General features: G+C 35.7%; 1 protein-coding gene across 1 annotated transcript; it reads left to right on the forward strand.

Annotated features, from left to right (window-relative positions):
• Positions 1-10,404: 10,404 nt before the first annotated feature.
• On the forward strand, positions 10,405-21,862 carry Smp_000040 (kinesin light chain, putative; the record flags this gene model as incomplete). The annotated part of the gene is made up of 9 exons (XM_018792006.1): positions 10,405-10,650; positions 10,688-10,820; positions 12,732-12,957; positions 12,996-13,083; positions 13,122-13,223; positions 15,259-15,342; positions 17,432-17,521; positions 19,558-19,778; positions 21,811-21,862. 9 exons carry the CDS (start codon positions 10,405-10,407, stop codon positions 21,860-21,862), a joined length of 1,242 nt encoding a protein of 413 aa, XP_018644910.1.
• Positions 21,863-24,383: the final 2,521 nt, after the last annotated feature.

The following is a 24,383-nucleotide window of genomic DNA, read 5'->3' on the forward strand; positions in this document are numbered from 1 at the left end:
AGATCACCAATGATCAATACCTTGTATCTAATTTCTGTACTATTTAGAGGATAAAGAGATTTAATATGGTCTGTTTGATGTTCATAGATTCTCGTTTTAACGTTGTTTAAATCACTTGGAAAACCATGATACGGTGTATCCTAATTTTTTTGTATAACATTATGAGACACGAACGTCACATGTCAGTTCAGTTTAGAAAGGACGGGAGGTTTGATGGCTTGCGTTAGTCCTGGCAATGATGGTCTCTCAAATGATCCAACTTTCTTTTGAAAGAGTCAACGGATGGAGCCTCAACCATGTACTGAGAGAATGAATCCCACTCGTTGATGATTCAATGGGAAAGTCGATAGTCAGCTGACAAGTAATTCGTTCTGGGCTTGTGAACTCTTTTGGAGTGTCCTCGTAAAACTTCTGTTTTGGAAGACAAGAAAAATGAGGGCATATCAGGTGCAAATTTTTCATTAAGCAATTTGAAAACTGTAATCAAGTCGTCTCTGATTCTTCGATATGACAGCGGGAATAGGTTTAGCTTGGTCAGTCTATCGTCATACGGGAGCTCCGCTATTCCAGGAATCAGCTTAGCTGCTCTTCTCTGAACCCTTTCCAAGAGTTCACTGTCTTCTTTTAAGCAGAGGCTAGCTGTTTGTATACAGTACTCAAGTTTAGGACGCACGAACACTGTATACAAAGTCAAAATTTTTTTACCGTCGATATGACTAAAAGCCCTACGTATTGACCATAAATTTCTAAAACCTTTGGTGGCTACTGCACGTCAGTTTGCAGTAGTCTTTAGGTCTTGACTAACGATGACGCCTAAGTCATTGTGTGCCTGGACAATAAGTAACTCAGTGTTATTCATCGTGTATGTATCTGTACCCTGGTGGCCAATATGCATCACAATACACTTGGAAGTATTTATCGGCAATTGCCAGGTTTGGGACCATTCAGATAATCTCTCCAGGTCATTTTGAAGTTCTAAGCTACCGCCCTTGCTTTGTATCGCTCTCCATATCTTGACATCGTCAGCATAGAGTAAGACCGATGACGATAGCAGACGATTGAGGTCATTTACGTACAGGAGGAATAACACTGGCCCCAAAACTGTACCCTGGGGGGCTCCATGAAGCAGTTTCCCAACTAGACAACTTGGAATTCACCCTTACTCTTTGTTGACGCCCAACTAGGAAGTCTTTTATCCACATCAATAGATTGCCTCCAATCCCGACATTCCTTAGCTTATATAACAGCCGGTTGTGCGGAACTTTGTCGAAAGCTTTGCTGAAATCGATATAAGCTACGTCTATAGGTAACTTTTGGTCCCTAAGAGCGCACCAGCTTCCACGAGCCACTAATAAGTTAGTGAGGCAAGAATAACCTGTTCTAAAACCATGCTGCTTCTCCTAAAGGATCTGGTTTTTATCGAAGCACTTAAACAGCTCCTTCCGAATAATCTTTTCTAAGGTCTTAACAACCACACTAGTTAGGCTAATTGGTCGGTAATTCTCGGGCTTACGTTTTGTACCTGTTTTGAAGACTTACATACTTTTTCTTTCTCACATTACGTAATAATATATCAGTCCAGATGACAGCGGTGATACTTATCATGGATAGAACTGTTTACGACTGTATATTAACAGTCCATATCGTAATGTAGCACGTTATATATTGACGTTCACTTGGAAGCACGAGCGATCTGAAACAACAACACTACAGTCAGGACCGGTAAGTGCCGTTGAAGTTAGAACACAGTGTACTGGCACAACAGATATATTTTAAAACTGAAAGACACAGTTCGAGTAAAAAAGGGAAACTTACTACAAAGTAGCTTTATTCATTGTTCTGCTCGTTCAGATCGCGTAGAGCTTCTTCATCTTTTCCCAGTGCATTTACTCTTTGTTGCCCTGCAATAGAAAAACAAACTCGCATTAGAAACGCCGCATGGAATGATCATTACAACCATTACAAGATTCATGAATAGCTTGACTCTCAATTGCTTCAATTACAGTTTATAAACAACTACCAACACCCATGTTCATCACTACCATAATAGGGGAGGTGAGTCATATGTAAGTTATTTTACAGTTTGTTTTTGCTTGAAACTATAGTTTCGGTCCAATTTTTGACTCGATAAATGATGAATTTCACTTACCTGAGTTTGCATTGTTACAAATTACCAAATAGGGCTGACTAAACATTCATTCAGGTTGTCAGCTCCAAATACGTCAGGCAACCAATAGACTGCAATAAACGCCATGTAACACGCATAAATATTGCAAAAATTAACAAGTGACGGAAAAATACTTTGATTAGCTGATAAAAAACGACATTAAAAACCCGCGACAACATGTAACACATAAGCGAGATTCAATGACATGACTTTTCGACCATGCCAAGCGGAATTACCGAGCTCACTTGAGTTCGTGCAAGGTCACAGGCAACGAAGAAAGTGTGTATTTGGTACAGTGAAACAATCGCAAGTGCAGTTGGTTATAATAATAATTGTCTCCATCATACTAATCGCGTCCTCGTCACAAACGTAGGTGACTTAAAAACGGTTTCCGGTTTCTTCACATATTCAATAATGCACAAGTTTCAAAAATGTTTGCATTATATTTGCAATGTTCTGCGTAGCAGGACCAGGACTCGATATTATCAGACCAGAAGGGAGTTAATTGAATCGATGATGGGGGAGTAGTCCTTAACCTAAATACTTTAGATGACTGTTCCGTCATAGTAATATTAAGAACGTAAAATATTTAATTAAAATATATCCGGAGAAACTCGAGAAAAAAAGTATATCACGATATATAAAAATCAAATAAAGAATAACAATGGATAATGGTATTCCAAAAAGGAACAGACTCACAGTTTATTGGCTTAGTGTACCAGGTCACGTCAGGATCACCACTGAAGATACGACTGGTATTCTGATTTTACAACCTGCTACCAGTAGCACCTTCTATATGCGAGACTTTCCCCCGACCAATAGAAATCAGAAGTCAGACGAGAAGAGGTAGGAAAGATATATTTGATACGTTATCAATATATCGCAAAGCGTTTATTCTAAGCTGACTAGTGAACGTAGGAGCAGTGCCCCACGCTGAGTCGAAATGTGATCTGGTACGGATGCATGACCGAAAGCCTTCAGTGAAACAAGTCCACTTAAACGACGTAGTCAGAGTCCAATGTCGAACACTTAGAAAGCTATTGATTTTGGGGGATTATTTACAGCTAAAATTCATATTGATTCCTTCAGCTGTATGTTTTGTTAGTCCTTCTTTGATTCCATTTGAGAAGGTAATATTTGTATTTTTATCATAGTTTTTGTTTTCTTTGCGCATTCACTGCGTTTCCACGTTTTTTCCTGAATTGCATTTATGTTGTTTTAGTTTATACTTAGTTTTGACGGCAGCCATATTGTGTTATTTGCGTTGACCAAGATTGTGCATTTTTGATCGTAAATTGAAGCACTTTTCCAGAACTGAAAATGCTCTGTGTTATAAAGCAACCAAATATTATCTTTTAACAAATCTTTACGTGATCTATCTAGAAAATAAAGAATAACATTTATTTTGGTGCCCTCGGTAATTTTCCTACATTCCTTACCAACTTGTTTATTTATTGTAATTTAGATCGATTATTGAGTGAACGATTATTGGTCGGATAATTGAGTGGTAATATTTGTTTAGGTAGTAATGTACATTTCTAATTATAATGAAATTTAGAACTGTTATTTACTCAGTCACATTGTTTTAGTTTCAACTGGGCAGTAGCGCGTATCTAAGCTACCTATATAGTTATTCTTCAGTCCAAAACTTAGTTAGGATTCTTCATACAGGGCCGTTCAACAAAATCTGTACAGTTAATCCATAATGCCTCCAGTATATGAACTGATAATAAACGTTAAAACTGTAACCCATCAAGTAAGAGACCTTGAGCTGCCCTCTAACAATCAGGCATTTCGATTATTCAAACACTGACAGTTAACGACCTGTAAAAACTCCAGACAACGAATTTGTGAAGCAGCAAGTAGGTAAATTGTTTAGAAATATGAGCCAGCTACTTGCTAAAATAAAGTACTTTCCTATCGAGCATGAAACTATATCCTCACCAGGGAAATCAAGATGAAGGCCGCCGGACATAGAGGTCAACTCAAAGCAAAATGGAAACGGCACTTGAAAACCATTCCAGTAAATGGACATAATTAGTAAGCTAAAATCGGAAGCGGAAAGAATAATGACACTTTGGATTGGAACCAAAAGTAAACGGAACACACAACTAAAAAAAATCGAGAATAACATTTAGGGATTTAACGAAATATTATTACTTCGTAAAATGTAAACATGTAAAGCTTATTTCAAACAACCACACACATTCAAATAAAGTCATAATAAAAAGATTTTACGTACATGTTGCTACAAAATGTTTTTATAGGACACAAAGCCAACTGGTTGTCGTAAGAGAATAATGTTCCTTTAAGAAAGAAATTGCACTGTGTACATGGAGTTACAAAACGAAAGTAAATTGCTCGGCGTAGAGTCCTTTCACTTCTGAATTCATTTTAAAACACCTACAAATTCAAATGTAAGTTACCAGAGTGATAGTCAGAAGCAATTTTGTAAGTGATGATAGTGATCTCTGAAAATTTGAACAGGGGTAGAAATAAGTAGTGGAAAAACGTTTGTAGGTGACAGTAACAATTTGTTGATCCTCGTAATAGAGAGGGAAAACGGAAAATGGAAGTATAGTATTTTTATGGAGCCGAGAATTCATCTATTAAGTACCCAAGTACTCATCGAGAGTGTAGAAAATACTAGTGTTTAAGAAATTAAAATTAAAGGTGTTCATAAAGACGTGGAAACAGAAATACTCCGACAGAGGGTAAAACTTTACTAATGGACAGAAGGTGGGATATTTTTTCAGATTCTGGTAGAGGTGTGGATAAGTATGTTTTGTATATACAATTACCAGTTTTCTGCATGAGTGACAAGACCTTTAGAAAAACAACTAATCAATCGACAAAACTAATCAAGGTGAACCATCGGGCCAGAGCAAGTGAGTATGGTTCCAACCAAACTTTGGCAATAGGCAATTCGAAGTCTAAAACAATTACAAAACGCGATAGCAGCATAGGTACTATGGAAGGATCATTTTTATGGATCAGGGAATAGTGATATCGTTTTGGCCAAAAACAAACGCTATAAACCTGGTTGATATGATCACGAATGCTAAGATTACATGTTCAGCACTACCAAAAATTGTGATAATTCTTAGGAAAGGAGGATTCCTAATGAGAACAGTACTAAGGTTTTAACAAATAGCTTAAAATGCTCGGCTAGTATTGTCAAGTAGCGACGCTGGTTGGTCAAGCACTCACAACATATCACGTTACAACATGCCGCGCAACACACATCCAATAACTTTCTGGCTTAAATATCATATGCCACTATTCCTTTGCCTTCTCACCCAATCATCTTAGACTCCTTTTACTAAATCCCATATAATTTTGTGAGAAGTCACTCATATAGATGTAGTAATAAATCCTCCTGTATTCAAAGCCTCATTAGAACCCTTAGGTACTGACTGATGAGGATGTACGTATTACCATTTCTATCAGTTCCAGTCTGCATTACGTTACAGAGCAGGATTTAGTAGCACTAACCGTAGTTTTATGTCTTTGTTTTACTAAATACGTGGAATTATGGTCTACTCCGTTATTAGTACCACTCCAATAATAGATTGGTCATGATGTAACTGTCAAATCTATAAGATCTTATTTGGAAGTCACATCATTGTGTACAACGACTCATCGTACCGTAACAATTACCAATATATGGTGAAGAACACATTCAGACTGGAGATAGAACAATATATTTGATATGAGTAAATACAATCCATACAGAGTGGCCACGCTTGTGAGGCTGAGCCATGACACCCGCTGGATTGAATTAATTTAATTCCTTCTTCCTGTATTCTCAATTGTTGGGTTTTTCTCCCCGTTAAATGCTAAGTATCTACTTTACCAGTTGTCTCGTGTTTAGCTTTGAGGATTGTGCGGTTCGGGTCCAATGGTACTACAGATACTTTCAGCGCTTTCAAATTATTGCATGAATTTCTCAACATTATTCCCAGTCGTCAACCCCGAAACTGGACCACTAAACTACGAGCTCTTATGACTAAAAATAGCGATTCAAGCAATTTGAAAATGCGTCCCTATTCTATCGTAAGCAAAGAAGTACAGACTGTAAGGATATGTGATATCCCAATTCTGATACTGATACAAAATATGCTACTCACTATCCTCCTATAGGGCCAAAAGGATGTCACTGGGCCCTGGCCAAATCATCTGGCAGTCTGAGCACTGAATGTCGAACAGTTCATTTATCCTTCTCAAGGTCGAGGACAACGGACAAGCATTAGTTATTCGCGCAGCATGGACTGGCCTGTGAAGTGGTGGTTGCACTCTCTTCATTGTACTTATTCTCACTGATATATTTCTGTACTGATGTTTTTTGCGGTGTACGGTCATCAAACCAGCCATATTACCTGAAAAAGTAACCCACATTGGGTTCTGACCGCAAAGTGTGCCCCATAGAGTTCAATTTATTTATTCAAGTAGTTCACTCCTATAGCTGAGCTACACTGAACTTGTCTGGCAATAACATGCGTTATATTTAACTAACAAGGCTATGAATTGTACGTAATATGATTTTGCGGCAAGATTTGCGCATCTCAAAGGCATTCGAATGAGATTGAGCTTAGATTCTGCATGATAATTAAGAGTATTCAAATTATTGTATTTACTAGGAATTCTTGAAATAGTAAAATTCAAGGCAGGTAGAACTAGATGATCACAGGCGAACATGGTGTATTTGGAATTCTTAATAACCAGGGATTCAAGTACAAAGTTATCAGTTTGTACAAGTATCGCATTTCGTTCAGTTATTCGTTTATAATTTATATCCTAAGTTTGATTATCTTTCAGTAATCTCGTCCTAATCTCCGGCCTTTAGGGTTTGCAATTGTAATTTTCACATTCCTTTATAATTTATAACGTTCCCGGAATATCCGTAATTCTTCTAAAACCCCACCTTTGATTGGTCATATAAACTTTCAGCACAACTGTTTGCGTTGTTTCTTAATCCCAGTACGATTTTGTTGAATCCAGCTAAAGATACTGCAAGTATTCGGAGTTCGACGACGCCTTTACCTGTTACACCTTTACAATCGAAGTACACCAATCCAGTCTAACCAGAAGTCAGAAGTGTAGAAGCTCGAAATTATATTTGAAAGGCTATCGATATCTGTCTGAGAGTTTGAGCTAAGTTGGCTAATGGTAGTAGGAGACACGTAACACAACGGACTTACTCAAAAGTGGAAGACTTGCAGAATGATTTATTTCGGGGATGTATTTCCACTACAGCTCATTCCCCCAGTGATGACCCTAAGTCAGGGCCAGCGAGATGCTTAAACCCAACGAGCTTATCGTCGGTAAATATTCATCTGACAGTTCGCTATGTTTAGCAGCGTCTGATCGTCTTTCCTTACCATAAGGGGCCATGTGGCACAACATAGTAATGAATAAAAGGATAACGAGAACTTCAGTTCAATGTAAACTTCGTCGTATTTTCATCTTTTCCAGCCGTCCTGGAAGAGAAAAAAGGAACTGTAAGTGATATATAATTACACTCGTACATGCGTAAAGAAATGAAACGGGCGAAAAAAGGAAAATAAACTTGCGTATACGCGTTTTGATAGCACACAACAACGTAGAAACGATTTTCGCACGATTGTTTTTTGGAAAAAATATACGTCTACATACATATGAGCATATTAGCAAAGAAAACTTTGTTTTTGGCTTTTTTTGACAATGATATAAAAAATTACTAGATGGAACAAAATGTTATGTACCATCAAACATTCAGTAGTTGTCCAGGTGTTCTGGAAACCCTGCTATTGTCCCAGAACGCGCTGTTTTCAGTCAGCTTTCAGATACCGCCAAAGTACCGCCGTCATTGTTGGCTATCGGATGAGATATCATAATTGTAGAACTCGTGTCTTTCAACTGTACCGGTAGAAAATTGACGTTAATAGGGTTTCCTTCCAAATACACTGCTTTGGCGCGGTCGATGCTGATGCTGTCGTTATTCCCATTCTTATCGATTACATAGTACTTAGGTTCACACTGAAGAACTTTGAAAGGTTCTTCGTATACTGTTTCGAGATGTCGTCGAAATGAGTTTCAACGTAAAAAGATGTATGTACTACACCTAAAGTCAGGTTGAACGAAAACATCAGTTGATTGCGGTTGAGTGGAAACAGGTTTAACTGAAGGCATTGCGTTTGTAAGCTTGCTCGTGTGAAAGTTTAGATTCATATTCATCTAAGATGAAACATCCACGGATTCTCCTGGAAGTCGGAGTTTCGTTCCATAAAATATTTGAGCTGCAGAGCATCCTATATCAGCTTTCACTGCATTGCGAATACTAGGTAAAACGAGTGGAAGGGCTTCCATGTACTATGAAATGTTTGCAGCTGGTAGGGAACCTTTCAGTTGTCAGTGAAAGCGCTTTACCAATCCACTTGCTCGTGGTTGATCGGTGGTCGTTTGGAATCGTATGATTCCTGACAGTGTAGTCAAACAAAGTGATAGTTGAAAGGCAGCCGAAGTCTGCTACTCATCGTTCGTAGAATACACATGCCACTGTTTCAGCCGTAATGTCCTCGATGGTTACTGCTTCTGGCCATCGAGTGAAACGGTCTACGCAAGTTATGAGATACGAGTATCTATCTGAGTGTGGTCAAGGTCTTACCAAATCCAGATGAACATGGTCTACAAGAGCATTGGGGGTTTTGAATAACCCTAAGGAACGTTTGTGGCAGCGTGTCCACTCCCTCACATCTTTATTCATTCCAGGTCGGCAAAAATGTATTTGTGTGAGCTTGACGGTTGCATGAACACCTGGGTGAGAAAGTTTGCGCAACGTACTGAAAACGTTGCGTCAACAATGTTTCGGCACGATTGGACGATTTCTACCCGCGTATCTTTCTCCAAAGTTTCGCATCAGCAAAAAGTAATAAGTCAGACGACACCTGTTGTGGAAGATTGTTTATATAAACCAAGAAAAGAAGAGGTACTAGTATTGAGCCCTGAGTGACCCCACTAGGACATTCCATAGCCTGAGAGAAAATGTAGTTAATCCTGACCCTAAAATTTCGATTTTTTTCAGTTATGAGGTGAGCCAGTCACTTAGAGGTGGTTTGATACCCAATCATTTTGATAAGACATATATGATTGGCCCTATCAAAAGCTATTGTGAGATCAAGGTAATTTATGTCAACCTTCGCCTTGCGATCAAAAATGCTAGTCCATCTGTCCACCGCAGTCAGCAGGTTCGTTATACAACAGTGACCCTTCCTGAAACCATGCTGTTGGGGTGAGAAGAACTTTAAGGGTGATAAGTAGTCCTGTATGCCACCGTATATCAAAGACTCCATAATTTTTGAAAGTATAAAGAGCAGGGCCACTGGTCGATAGCTTGAGGGTTCTCTGCGTCGACCTGCTTTGAAACTTGGTGTGATGTGAGCCAGCTTCCAAATTTCTGGTAGTTTGTCTAGGCTTAGCGAATGTGATAACATCACGCTGAGCGGTGTTGGCAGGATTAAAGCTGCTTCCCTCAGTATAGCAGAACTAACCACATCCGGGCCAGGAAAAGTGTCTTTTCTTATGTGCTGCAGTTTTCGGAACACCAAGTCAGCGCTCAGGTTCACTTCGGAAAGTCCTGTGCAGTTGCAGATGAAGCTTTCGTCAATATAGTCAATGTGGGTCGATACCCGTTAGAGTACTGGAGTCCTATAGGTAACCTTCTGATGGCTTACAATATCCTTAACACTTCCGGACATCCCCTTAAAAATCTACTTAAGCTTAGTACTCATAGTATGAAGACCCAACATAGCAGAACGGACTGTAGACATAACTTCTGCTCATTAAGAGTTGTCAAATGCTGAAATTCGCTGCCAACTGAGCTAGTCCAAGCGACTTCCCAGGAGACCTTTAAGAGAAAACTAGACCTATTCTTAAGGACTAAGGATAACATCTTATTATGATTTACCAATTTCTTTTTTCTCATATTATCGTTAATATACTTAGGTTCCTGCCTGGAGGTATTAATGATCCACTGCTAATAGACACGGAAACCCATTAAGCGAAAGCTTTTCCTATTCCCTCCACAACTATTTGAACCATTTGAAGGTATATGATCATATTTTAATTCATTTTGAATGTTGTAATATTGGACCTATTAAAACATGTCCTACTCTTTTCGAAATTAAACGTTGCAATTTCAGGCTCCCTCCCGCCAGTTCCGTTGAATTTCTTTCGTTTCATTTATAAGTTTTCTACTAATGTCTGTACAGTCTGGCAAGTCAGCATCTGTGGACTTCTGGTGTTGGGACGAAGTAGTTCGCAAGACTAAATCTACTGTTCTTGTACTTGAGTCTCTGAGATCAGAACAACAGCAGATATCTGCTGATTTAGATTTAATAGCGAATTCGAAAGACGCCGATCAGCACGATATTTTGTATGCCAAGGAAAAGGCATCTTCCTTGGATTCAATTATTCAGAAAATTTGTAAAGGTTTGGATGATGCCAACGTGAGTTGTTTCAAGGTATATAATATTTCTGTTAAAGGTTGTAATATTATTTTGTGACTACCTTCAAAAAGTAGAAGCAGAAAAGCAGAAGTTACGGTATCAGAGTCGTCGGCTTTTTCAAGAGAACTCTTGGTTGAGAGATGAACTTGCGGTTGCCCAAGAAGCACATAGGAAAAGCGAACTAAAAATAGTTCAACTTGAAGAAGAAGTAAAGCACCTTCAATTTAGCAGTGAATTGCGGAAATATGATTCCTCTGAACCCGTGGAATCCTCGGGACTTACCGATGGTGAAAAAAACAATGATAAGACTGCCCTTGATCTTGGGTTTCCTCCTGATGATAAAGAAGAAGGAGATCAGTATGGTAAGATGTTTTTGTGATGGATTGTGTGTATTCAATGTCTTACACCTTCTGGGTACATGGAGTTGATTTTGATTGGATCACAACGTAGAAACAAGGACGAGATATCAAGAAATCATTTACAACAATGATTCATGTTATGAATGGGGTCTTGACTGTGTATACTCCTCAACGGTGGAGAATATTTTTTGTGCAGGATGAGGATTTAAAAAGACAAGGTTCATAAACGATCAAACCATTCAACTCAGAGAATAAAGTTTTCTTCAACATCGCCATGAAGTTAGATGCTGAATACGTCTAGTTTAAATTTATTTGGGATAATGTGTTGGTTTTTGACTTAATGTTTACAGTACACTTAATGAGTACTGAGTAACACTGCAGCATCGATGATCTGATTGGGTTTTTTTTCATCTCTTAGTTTTATTGTAGTTTTGGTTTTGTTTTGGCAATTTTGTGTCTAACGTTTATAATATCGTTTATAGTTAGCTTAGTGCTAAGTACCTTACCAGATTTCTAAAGTAATCAATTTTGTGTCTAAAGTTTATAATATCGTTTATGATTAGCTTAATGCTAAGTACCTTACCAGATTTCTAAAGTAATCAACTAGCAGTCATATTCTGTAGCTTTCTGTGCGAAGTTTTTGAAATGCAGAAATAGGACATCCTCAGCTCAAACCCGTACGTTTAAATTGGACAAGAATCCACTAGTTGTAAACTACTTCATTATTTCCTTTAGTATATCATCTAGTAGTCAAATTTTCATTGCTTAGAGGTCATTTCACATTTAGACCGTGCAACATATACACTTATGACCTATTATTTTCAGTTTATTCATCCATTTTACTTTCACTGGCCATGTGGTAACATAAGCCATGAAGTATGATTACCGTTTGATATGCAATTAAACTCCGGTGGAAAGTAAAGTAGGCACTGCACTACACACTTTCTCCTCTTGTTGTCTAACCCATTGTTAACACAAGACAATATGTAGGAAACATTTTAAAATTAATGGTTGAGAAATACGCTTATGAAGTTACGATATCGTTCTTCAAAATGCCCAGTTTTCTAACGCGGACATATCATTTAACAGCTGTAGAATGACTCGGGGTATGTGACCAATCTTTTGAGATATATGACTCAGAGGCTTTTTGTGGTGTGAGTTAATTACTTCACCCTACTACTATATCACAGCTTTGACTCCTAGTTTGCCGACGACAATTTGAGTAACTATGTCCTCAATCCATACATAATAGTCTTAGCTCATAACCTTGGATACGAGCATGCATTTGACCGGTTGACGACTCATGTATGTGTTGTGCTTATCGAAACCAACTTTAGTAGCCCTGTAAATTGGTTTTTATATTCTGGCACTAAAGGTCCATTTCATTCCAAAGCCAAACAATGTGTAGATTAAATCTTTACATTATAGAATTGGAAACCACCTTGATATGGACCACAAATTAGTAACTGCTGCATGACTGAAAAAGAATGTCTTCAGTCTTTTTAAAATTGCTATCATTCATAATATTCATGCTGACCATATCTTTTGAAGTGTATAGACCCTCGGGAATAATCTGATCCTTTTGCTGCATGTTTAACTGAAAATAATTTTCAGCAAATTTTTAACCCAAAATAATGATAAAAGACGGTCATGCGTATACTTATTGTTGCTTTGTTCACTTTCCAATAAATTATTGTTTCTTCTTTTCTTAACTTACAGGAATGACACAGAGTCAAACCGTCTCCATGTCTCAGGGTGTTCATAATTATGAAATACCTACGCGTTTGCGAACACTTCACAACTTGGTAATACAGTATGCTAGTGAAGGTCGTTATGAAGTAGCAGTCCCACTGTGCAAACAAGCTTTGGAAGATCTTGAAAGGAACAGTGGACGCAATCATCCTGATGTTGCGACAATGCTGAATATTTTAGCTCTTGTCTATCGGTAAGTAATACCTAATTTACCACGAATTTCTTGTTTAGTGATCAAGGAAAATACAGAGAAGCTGCAACATTGTTGAATGACGCCCTAACTATTCGAGAAAAGACGTTGGGACCTGAACATCCTGCTGTATTTTCTCCATTTTAACCTTGATGCATATCTTTTAGGTGGCTGCAACTTTAAACAACTTGGCTGTGCTTTACGGTAAACGTGGAAAATATAAAGAGGCGGAACCACTGTGTAAAAGGGCCTTGTTAATTAGGGAGAATGTAAGTCAATTTTTCACGCTCATTTAATTTACTAACTTTGGTTTCTCCAAATTTTTGAGGATTACTTATCTACTGCAAAATTCTTTAATACTAAAATGAGATAAATTACCATTCTACAGAATGTGTACGAATGTGTAAATTCATTGGTTTGTTAATTTCCTCGTGAATATTCAAATTTTTATTTCATTGTTGGACCTTTGAAGGACATGATGTTATTTGTTTCTTACAAGGATATGTTAACTAATAATCTGAAAGTATTGTCCTTTTTTATTTGTTGGTTCATTAAATAGGTTGCTGATTGAGGAGGGTTACTTTTGATTATGGTACTGGTATTGTTTATGTTCGCTGTACGAAGACTATTGTGGGGCAGTAGTGTGTTGTTGCCCCATAGTAATAGTTAACAAATGACTTCTTTTGTTCTTTAAAAAATAAAATCCATCCTTTCAAAATGTATTGGATAAAGTTGTTGCAATTCTTACTTACTTACTTACTTACGCCTGTTACTCCCAATGGAGCATAGGCCGCCGACCAGCTTTCTCCAACCCACTCTGTCCTGGGCCTTCTTTTCTAGTTCTTTCCAGTTCTTGTTCATTCTTCTCATGTCTGTCTCTATTTCTCGGCGTAATGTGTTCTTTGGTCTTCCTCTTCTCCTTCGACCTTCAGGATTCCACGTGAGGGCTTGTCTTGTGACACGATTGGGTGATTTCCTCAAAGTGTGCCCAATCCACTTCCAGCGCTTCTTCCTGATTTCTTCCTCCGCTGGAATCTGGTTTGTTGTCTCCCACAGTAACTTGTTGCTGTTGCAATTCTAAGCTTATGAAAAACTAACAAATTTATGATTATATCCAACCAAAACGTGTTAGTGCGTGGACAACCAATTTAAGTGGTTCTGATGTATTCAACTTTTGATGAGAGATGAAGCGTGAACACATTCTTACCAGTGAAATACATTTTTCATTATTATTGGTTACGATCTACTTTCTACCTTTATGTAGACTCGGTGTACTAAGTCTATATTTCCTTGTAGTTTCAGTAATTGCATGAATTGGTATGATATCTTAGTTTTACCATCTCAGATCAATACGATTGTCTATAAATCCATCCAATCCGCTAAGCATTCAATCAATCAGTCCTAATCAAAACAGACTAACAAATATGTTGACCAACCTAAGTTACCATGCCACATCAACACTACTAAATTAAATTGACAGGACGAATAGCGAATGAATCGTAATGATTGCAGTAGCACTAATAGTGAAGATGGAATGGAAAAATGTGTAGTAGAAAAATACCCGGAATCGAAGTCTAGAGAAAGATAAAAAGTGAATATATCTGGAGTCTATCTACCAATACGTCTTTTTTAAATACATTCGGTTATATATAGATAAAGGCGACGCACTGATATTTGGGACTCAGTGTCTACTCAAGAATAACTCAAATTAAGAACATCCTGATCATTACAAATGCACACTTCATGTTACAAACTGTATCCCAAGTTTCAAGAGTACCGTACTACGAAATAAATACAAAAGAATAAATCATGAATATTCAATTCCAGCTCTGATTAAAAGATTTGTTTGACCTATAGTATCCAAAATGATCTAGAGATTAGAACAAGAGTTGTTGAACTGCCGAAACGAACAACATAAACCAATATATCTAGCTACAAAGAAAGCTCTGTACTATCAGAACACAAAAGATTGACAATCTCACCAATCGATGTTCCATATTTCTCTGGTGTCCTACCTCTAACCTTGCTAACAATTACCATTATAGAAATCTTACAGGATAAGTTTTTGATTGACTAATGCGAAAGGGGTAATGAATTTCAGTGTTTAAAAAGTACTTAATGTTATCTCTTTGGACACCAGTTTGTCAGGAGATTCCTGAACAAAAGACCGAATAAATGTTTTACTATTGTAAGATCATGTGGTCAAGAGATGTAGGGTTCAACCCTGGTAAGCGTTTCTAGGCCTAGATTATAACAAAAAGTTCAATTAATGCACCATTAACCAATTATATTACTGCCTTCTAGGTTTTGGGACAGGATCATCCGGATGTTGCTAAACAGTTGAATAACTTGGCTTTATTATGTCAAAATCAAGGGAAGTATGAAGAGGTGAGCTTGATTTAAATATTTTCCTCGCCATCTCTTTGCTCACATTTAAAAACTAGACTATTTCATTATTTTGTTTTTGTTGAATAAATGCATTTCGTTCCTCGTTTGTATAAATTGAAAAGAGAGTGCTGTTTACTCTACACCTACATTCACTTCTGTTTCAAGTTTCCAATAAATAATTTTATAACACGAAAAACGTGAAAGGGGTGGGTATTATTTTTTTGTAAGATCAGGAAACTGGTGTATCATTATTATGTGGACTCTGATGGTGTGGCAAATGAGAAAAATATGCACCAGTACATGTAAGTGTACGACGTCTAGGACACTATTTTCACTGCGTCACACTCTCTTTGAGTGCTATATCTTTTAAGTGTAATTTGTAGTTATTGGAATCGAAGGACGGCTTTTATCCGAATGAAATTCTTGGCTACTCTCCACTGTTAGGCATAATTACTGACAAGGATGAAGATCAAAGTTGAGCGAAATGATGTTATTGTTATGGAAATTCTCTCAATAACAGTAATTGACTCTTTAACAAAGTTAACAAATTAATGTAACTACCTTCGACACCGACTTGAATGTTTTGTACTCAGCTTATGTATTTCATTTTATCGTCGTTCATGTCGACGCATTGTTGTTAGTGCAATATCCAATTATGATATCAATGAGTCACTACGTGTTGGGTGTCATGAGTTACAGTGAAACTCGAAATATCATTTACTAACTACATGTTCATATAGTAGATTAAGGCACAGTTTTTGCGACGGTTAGTATAAGTACACTACTTCCCAAACCGAAGGAGGCGGAGTGGGATTCGAATTTACGGCCAGTGTTTATAGCAGAAAATATCACAATAAACTCTGTCCAACCTAGTTTTCATTGTATATTACTCATTCTGTTGTAGGGGCCATGATAGAATCTTTTCATAATGGACGTTGAAGGTGGCAACTATCGATAATGCACCTAGAAGTAGAAAAGTTTGATTTTTTAAGCTTTTCAGCCTTCAACAAAAGGTCTTGTTATCAGGTTACAGAAGGCCTCATACAATAGAAGTTGCAACCATTTGGTCCATTGAAGACAGTGAAATCAGTTGTGATGAATATTACTTCAGATTTGATGTGGATGTATTATTGTATTTTACTTCGAAAACATCTGATATTTGAGGGTATGTTAGTACTGAGGGAATTCTCTTGGTTACCACAGCTCATTTCATTCCCTAAATAGTAGTCGTGGGTTAATAACCGACATTTTTGTTCTGTTTATCAACATTAGTTCTTCTGGTCCCCTAAATTCTGGACATGTCATTCTATTTGGAGAATATTTAGAACTGTTTGATATGAATAACGTGTCGTTTCAGATATTTACTGTAAATGAATAGATATAAATTTAGTATATTGATACATATTTTGTCATAAATAGTAAATTTACTTGACGCATCATTACTGACAAATTCGTCTTCCGAAGATTGTCTTCCAGTTAAATAGGTACCCATGTTCAACTGTTCCTGAATTCAAAACATTACCTTCCCCTGTTAGTCCCTTCGTTTTTTTGAGTTTAAGCTTCTGAATAGTATCAAGCAGTTGTTAAACGAGGATTTTACACAAAATTTCACTAAATCGGCCTAACTTACTTCACTTTACCTAAGATGTTTAAGCGTAAGCCAGTTTGAAAAAGTTCACGAAATGCCTTGCTGTAAGTGTGTATAATTGGCCGACTAACTATGAGACGTATCATTGCGAAAATCTGAATTTTTGTGTGTGTATTCCCTCCACATACTTTTGGTTTGGTGAAGTAATTAGCGTATGCAGCTCACTGTATATACTCAGTAGATAAATATTCCGATTCACTTTGGGATTTTTAACTTCAATGTTTGTGATATTATCAAAGAAGATTTGAATTGTCCCGTTTTTGATAATCTTAACTGAATTATGATCTATCTTCGTTGAGATGTGTGCATCCTATGCATATTTCCTCAATATGGTGATTTTTCATCCATCTGTCTAATAATAATTGTTTACCCTTTCTTTTTCTGATTCAATAGTTATTCTATATTTTCCCTACTCTATATTTTCGTATCTAATACTATTAGGTGGAGTTATACTATCAACGAGCTTTGGAAATTTATATACACGATCTCGGACCAGATGATCCAAATGTAGCTAAAACTAAAAATAATTTAGTAGGTTTTCTTTTTTTCCTGTAATATTTCAAATGGTTTAAGCCAGTTAAAATGTTTAGTCTTATGTGTGTCAGTCGGTCGTTGTTTCACCCTTATCTGGTAATAACAATGCAAGGTGTGGCTGTTTGTGCATTCTTTTTCTCTCTCTCTTATATATTTTTATTGTTCACTTGAGAACTGTATACCTTTTAGAAATTGAAAAAATATATACATGCATATATGCATATATATCCATATATGTGTATATATACGCCAAACTGTAACCATAGTCTTGAAATGAACAAAGTGAAAATTGATTTTCAGCATTATGACAATGTCTCGCCTATCGATTGCCTCGATTACTGTTATGAAATAATTATAGGGAGTTACACAACTTAAGCGGGCTCATTCAATAAATGATACTCTTTCAAATTTATTGTACTTTATATTCTTTTCATTCAAGAAATTATATAATGAAAATATGTGAAGGTATGATCGAAAAGAGAACTATTACTATAGATGGTATTTGTTTACATTATATATATCTGAGAATCGTTTACTTTTCGTATGGTCGTTGAGTAAATGATGTTTATTCTCTACGTGGACTGCCAAACAAAACAGATGGCATCAAAAATAAGTAGTATTTGAGGAAAAGTATTTACAACATCTTACATACACACCTAACCACCTCGTCAGTGGTAACATGGGTAAGAGTAGAATGGGAAGGCATTGTAGTTATCAAATAAGGACATCGAACTACTTAACCAAGTCTGACTGTTGATTTGAGCATGTCTTTGTTGTGACTTTTGGCCGGTTAAATATCACGTGATTTATTCGCCAATCAGAACACGATTTATACAATCTTACCAGCGTGCCGAATCAATGACGTTTTGACCGGTATAAGTGGCCTAGTGTCCTTATTGGTCCTTTTTCCTCCTTAGCCCAGCCTGTTGAGACTAGAACATCTATATCAGCTTCCACTATACGAATCATTTATTTCAAACGCACTTGGTTTATATACAAGCAAACCAGACCACATCATATAAAATAAAAAAAGAAATAACAATTGTACAGGATCAAGTCAAAAAGTGTCTGTGATTTTGAGAGAATAGGACTAATAATTTGGGAATGATTTAAGAATAGTAAATCGCATAATAATAACCCATGGATCAAAATAAAGCTTATGATGAGGAATATAAATATACATGGTCTAGTTACTGAATAGTTATATAATAAGAATATACGTATAATATTAGTTTATTGATAGCTCTCAGAAGTTACCCATAATTGAATCTTCGTTAGTATATAACAGTTTTTTCATCAAGGTCTGTGGGACAAATGAACTTGGTAACTGGAGATTTTCGTTGATATAATTCAAAATCATTTTTGTAGTTAAAAGTTATTCGGTAGGATTGTGTTACTTTAGTATTATCTACCTTAGAGTCTTTGCCGTTACGTAGTTCGCTACTTATATTTTTATTTTTACTAAGGCATTTTCCTGGTGTTGATTCTCGAATCATTGTTTTTGATATGCAGCTAATAAAGCTTTACCATATATTGTGTCAGCTTTTGTATATGCCTGTTTGCCCTTTATCGGTGTCACATTTTATTACAACTCAATGCCCCAGGATATGTTGAATCCAGTTATAAACTTACTTAACACACTCAGTTTAAACCAACATAATTCATTTTAGATTATTTTGTATTTATGCAGTCTACTGTTCAATATATAATGCATATATAATCTAATAGGTTATGGTTCTCTTTACAAAAATGATTAATTCATTTATTCTTAAGTAATTTGCAGATTACCTACTTACGGAATGTTGATTTTTCAACTCCCAGAGCAGAGTGTAAATGGTTTAAATTGTTTTTTCTCGTTAGCGTTTTTTTAGTAAGGTTGTGTTCTTTGCAGTGGGGTTGCTGACTCCATGCACAACCCTCCTCCTTTTCCTGGGCTTGGGACCGTCAGTAACCTTAGAAGAGCTAGCTACAGGCGGAGTTGATTTGCAAATTACTACAATTGATTTTATTTCTTACTATCATATTTTTCTCAGGCTTCAGCCTATCTTAAACAAGGTAAATATGCTGAAGCTGAAAAATTATATAAAGAGGTGCTTACACGAGCTCATGAAAAAGAATTCGGAAAAATTTCTGATACAAACAAACCTATTTGGATGCTTGCAGAAGAACGTCAATCCGGTCAGTTAACCAATGCAAATAAGGATATTAGTGAAACTGTTCAATCAATGTGGTCACGTATTTCTCGTTTAGAAAAGTAAGTAGGAAATTTTGATTGGTCTTCATTCTTGCTTACCTACTACCTGTTATTTTTATTATTTCAGTCTAACTGTTCAGTATCCGGTCAATTATAATCGTCTATATAGTTAGATTAATTTGAACATGATTCCCATATAACCATAGTCTACTACGGAAACACTGATGTTTGTCTAAATGACTGTAGTAATAGGAATCGATCACTTTACTTAAGTTGGAGTTCAATATTCAGTACATATATATGTATATGAAGACAATAAGTATTTCCAAATATGTTATTTGCCAATTGACCTTATTATTAAGCTAGATTTATGATTCTTAGTTCGACACATAACTAGTTTCCATCACGAACGAATATGAATCATAGAATTCTTAGGTGATTCGTATGGTCTTTTGAAAAATCGCTTAGAAAAAAAAGCATCGCTTAAATTACTCTCAGCCAGTCAAAATTCTTAGAAGTTGACTGATTATATCCTCTCCTAACCCGATTGTTCGAGTGTCATGAATATTGCTTATGTCAGTATCTTCCCAGAAGACGCAGGTCACTGGTAATCATCTTATAAATCTCTGTTCTTCTCAGTAATAAAACCAGCCTTAGAATTAAAGGCTTTTCGTATTTCCTGCCTTTCGTTCTTTGTTCATGCTTCAAGTAAACATTGCTATTTAAAAATCTCATAAGAACCCAATGCTTCAAGCGTCCAGAATACAGGACATGTAAATAACCATTTAGAAACAATGAACAACTGAATATAAGATTTATGTTTTAATTTTATTTAATGTATTTTCATCTTACCGTTTATTCTCTTTCTACGCGGTCCCATTCCTAACGAATCCCACTCAGGGATGAATAACAAATGTTCTTTCTTAATACCTAGTAATAATACTTACAGAGGATCCAAAAGTTTTTTTCGGTACTGAAAATGTTTTATTTGTTTGGCTCTTACTCATTGAGTTTTTTTTGCGAGAATGGAAAATAAACTGCTGTTTTATATTTTATTTCAGAAATAATTTCCATTATAATTTGATTTCATATTATTGTTTAATGCGTATGTACAAGAATTCACTTTTAAGTGAAGGAGATGAAAGTAGGCTTAGACACTGTAGTTGCATATACTGATTAGAGATTGTCACATATAAGTGTGGTAATCCGAATTTTATTATGATAAACTTACAATCTTCACTACAGTGTTAAATACTATCTTCTATGCTTATATTTCTATTGTAATATCAATATTATTATTTTCACTTGTTCTGTTTTCGAACTACTAATTTCCACTCCATGCTCTACTGATGTAATATTTAACGTTTGTAATCGATTTACATTTGCATCAAGCATTATATTGTCTATGACTAAGTTAATAAAGAGGACATATGAGGAGGAAAATGACACCCCCACTTAAGTGTTCTTCTGGTTGATATATGATAAAACTTGTGAAAAAGATGATTTTTCCTAAATAATCATAAGATGCTTATCACTCTCATTGCCTTAAGCGAACAATTAGATAAAGGTCTGGTAGTGTTATACACAGGGAAATCAACAATTACACGTTAATTACTATCTTTATTATGCTCCGTAATGTCGTTCAGCACCATATTTTATATTTCAGTATTCTATGTTTGTTTTTTTTCTAAAAGAAAACCTTAGTGCTCCTTTTCTCTTATCGTAGTACTTACATCTTTGTTTCTGTTTTATTTCGTAATAATGAGGGAAAGTTTGACAACTACCTATAAAGCTAGTTCTAATTATCAACAACACTGCTGAGGAGTCCCATAATAGGACGAAACAGCCGTCCAGTGCTTCCAGGTTTTCCATGGTGGTCTGGTTTCAATTGACTCATGATTTCAACTTTGAAAAAAACTGTCCGTTAATAATTGCAAACTATTTGTTTTACTTTCTATTATTTCTCTTTCAACTGAATGTTGTTTTTAGAATTTGATTTATTTAAAGATATGAAGAAATTTTTCCAATGTTTATTTGTGTTTTCAATTCTTACTTTTAGCCAAACTGAGTGTTTTTCTCTGTTTTTCACTAGGAAAGATCTCATTCTTAAAAAAAATCTACATTATACAATCTCAATGGATTAGTAAATGTTAACTTTTCTCTCTTTTTTAAATTTATTAAAATTATTGGGTTAAAATGTAATGAAATTTTAGTCTAACTAGTGTACAGTCAACATTGTTTTATATACATTCCTTTTTGATGTTTAATTGAATTCATTTATTTATTGGTGTTTGCACGTGCTCACATTGATAAGCTGTAATAGCATTCACGTGATTTAGCTTGATAGGTCAATATTTATTTACTTATTGACAGTAAGCTTTTGAAGTACATGTAGTCATTCACTTACTTATCAGGTAAATGATTATTAAACTAATGTAACTAATTGTTCACTTTGATTTTTTTTTCATATCTACCATTGAATTTTAGTTACTTAAAGTACAATTAACAGTATTCAACATATGTATAGTAGTGTTGTAATTTCTATTTCATATTTTTAGGGTTTATCATCTAAACATTCCAGTTACCATGTTTACTTAAGCTAATCGATTTTTATTCACCTTATAAGCATACAAATATAGTTTTATATTTATTCTTTATATGTATAGAAATAGATGGTCAGAAACCTTTGGTTAACCAACACTATTTATCCAGCAATGTTTAAATGACTCAAATACTTTACTTTCTACCATTGAGTTTCAGGTTTAAATCCTTCAGTCTAAGGATCAACTTCCAAATAAAAATAAATGTAAATACTTGGTTTTTGGATTTTATTCAATTTAGCATCGAATCAGTTTATTGATATTGAGGATATGTTCACCTTGATATCATCGATCAACGGTTTAAATTATTAGACTTTTAAAATCCGTTGATTATTTCAACAGGCAAAATATCGAAATTAACCAAAAGAAATGTGTCATAAAGTATGAAGGGATGTCTTAGCAGTCTAAAAGACTGAAAAAATGAATTCCCTTAATGACGAACAATTTTTAACCATCTTACTCTGTATTTTCAATCATTAGTGTATAAAAAAATCATATGGCGAGCTGGTAAAGTTATATCTTCATTCATAACTCAGATATTCAGTTAACTCTGGAGTGATATCTTGTCCCAATCTGTTCATCGGAATATTTGAAGATTAAGTGTCCTAGACAGTTTTTTGAATCAGATAGATAATGTATAATAGTAATAATAATAATACATACATACATACAACAATACAATACAGTACATTTCAGTCCCCCCATCATTACTCTTCTCTTTTTTTCTTTTTTTATCCTTTTTCTTCCTTATGTATACGCATCTTCCCCCTTTCTTCTCCCATTCTCATTATTTTGTGTGGCGCATATGTATCTGGTGCCCTTTTGTACCAAAATGTATGCGTTTAAATAAATAAATAAATAATAAAATAAGATAATGTATAGGAAACTACAGTAAATTTCATTCATTTCTGTTGATATTTACTTCTTAGTTTACCTTCTTTGTCTTAACTCCCACTGCTTAATATCACCGCCATATATTTCAAGTTGTAACTTCAATATCTCAGTTTCTGTTTGCAGAGAAATACTTAAATTTAATGAGTACAAATTCCTAGTTTTTTTTTACTGACAAACCGTTTTATTTTTTTCATTATGCAGTCCAACTGTCGGTACAACTCTTCGAAATTTGGTTGCCCTTTATCGTAGACAAGGTAAATTCGATGCGGCTGATATAATTGACGAGTGTGCTTCATACTCTAAGACGTCATCTGTTTCTGAACCTGTAAGTCCTACATGTTTCACCTTTATCAATTGTTATTAAACTTGCTTTGATAAGCAAAGATGGATAGTGGCTAGCAGTGGAATCCAGGACGCGCGTTTCGTCCTATTTGGGACTCGTCAGCTGGATGTACCTGCATCTCAGGGTTGATGTTCACTCTGGGACTCCAACCCAGTACCCTCGCTTCAAACGCCATCACGTTATCCACTCGGCCACTGAGTCCTGATAGCCACTTGCTTGTGCGATGGGGTGAAGTTGAAATTCATTCAGTATTGTTTCCAGAAACTAGAAGTCATTTCTAAGTTAAAATATCTCATTCATTGCTAACGTTTTAAACTTCACCTCAGAATAGCAATTATAGAATGCCTCAGTAGCACCATCGATTAAAACTGCAAATAAGTAAACCACTGATAAATAATAGTCTCAGCAATTGAGTTTTCCTTGAAACATTTAACGCCACTGTAAACTATGCTCATAAGGTTTAGCAGTATTTATACAGCCATTTAATCTGAAATCCATTACATATCATCAGTGAAGTTTCATTAAATTTGGATATTAACTAAAATACGACTGTAAAAATAAATTACTTTCATGTGTATTATTTTGGGGGCTCATGTGATTGGATTGTAATTCAGGAGAGCAGTTTATTTGATTTGGTACAAGTAATGAGTAGTTCGCCTATTTAGTGAGATAAAAGTTGAGAAGAACGGTTAATGGCTATTGGTTCAGAATGCAATTTCTCATGCTTGCTTGCCTGATAGCCACGATAGAACATAACTCAGTAAGCAGTTAATTTCTAATTATACAGCCCATATTTATGAATCACTCCCGCTATAATAAAAAGTACAA

Source organism: Schistosoma mansoni (genome assembly GCF_000237925.1).
Source record: "Schistosoma mansoni, WGS project CABG00000000 data, chromosome 1 unplaced supercontig 0010, strain Puerto Rico, whole genome shotgun sequence".
NCBI classification, from domain to species: domain Eukaryota; kingdom Metazoa; phylum Platyhelminthes; class Trematoda; order Strigeidida; family Schistosomatidae; genus Schistosoma; species Schistosoma mansoni.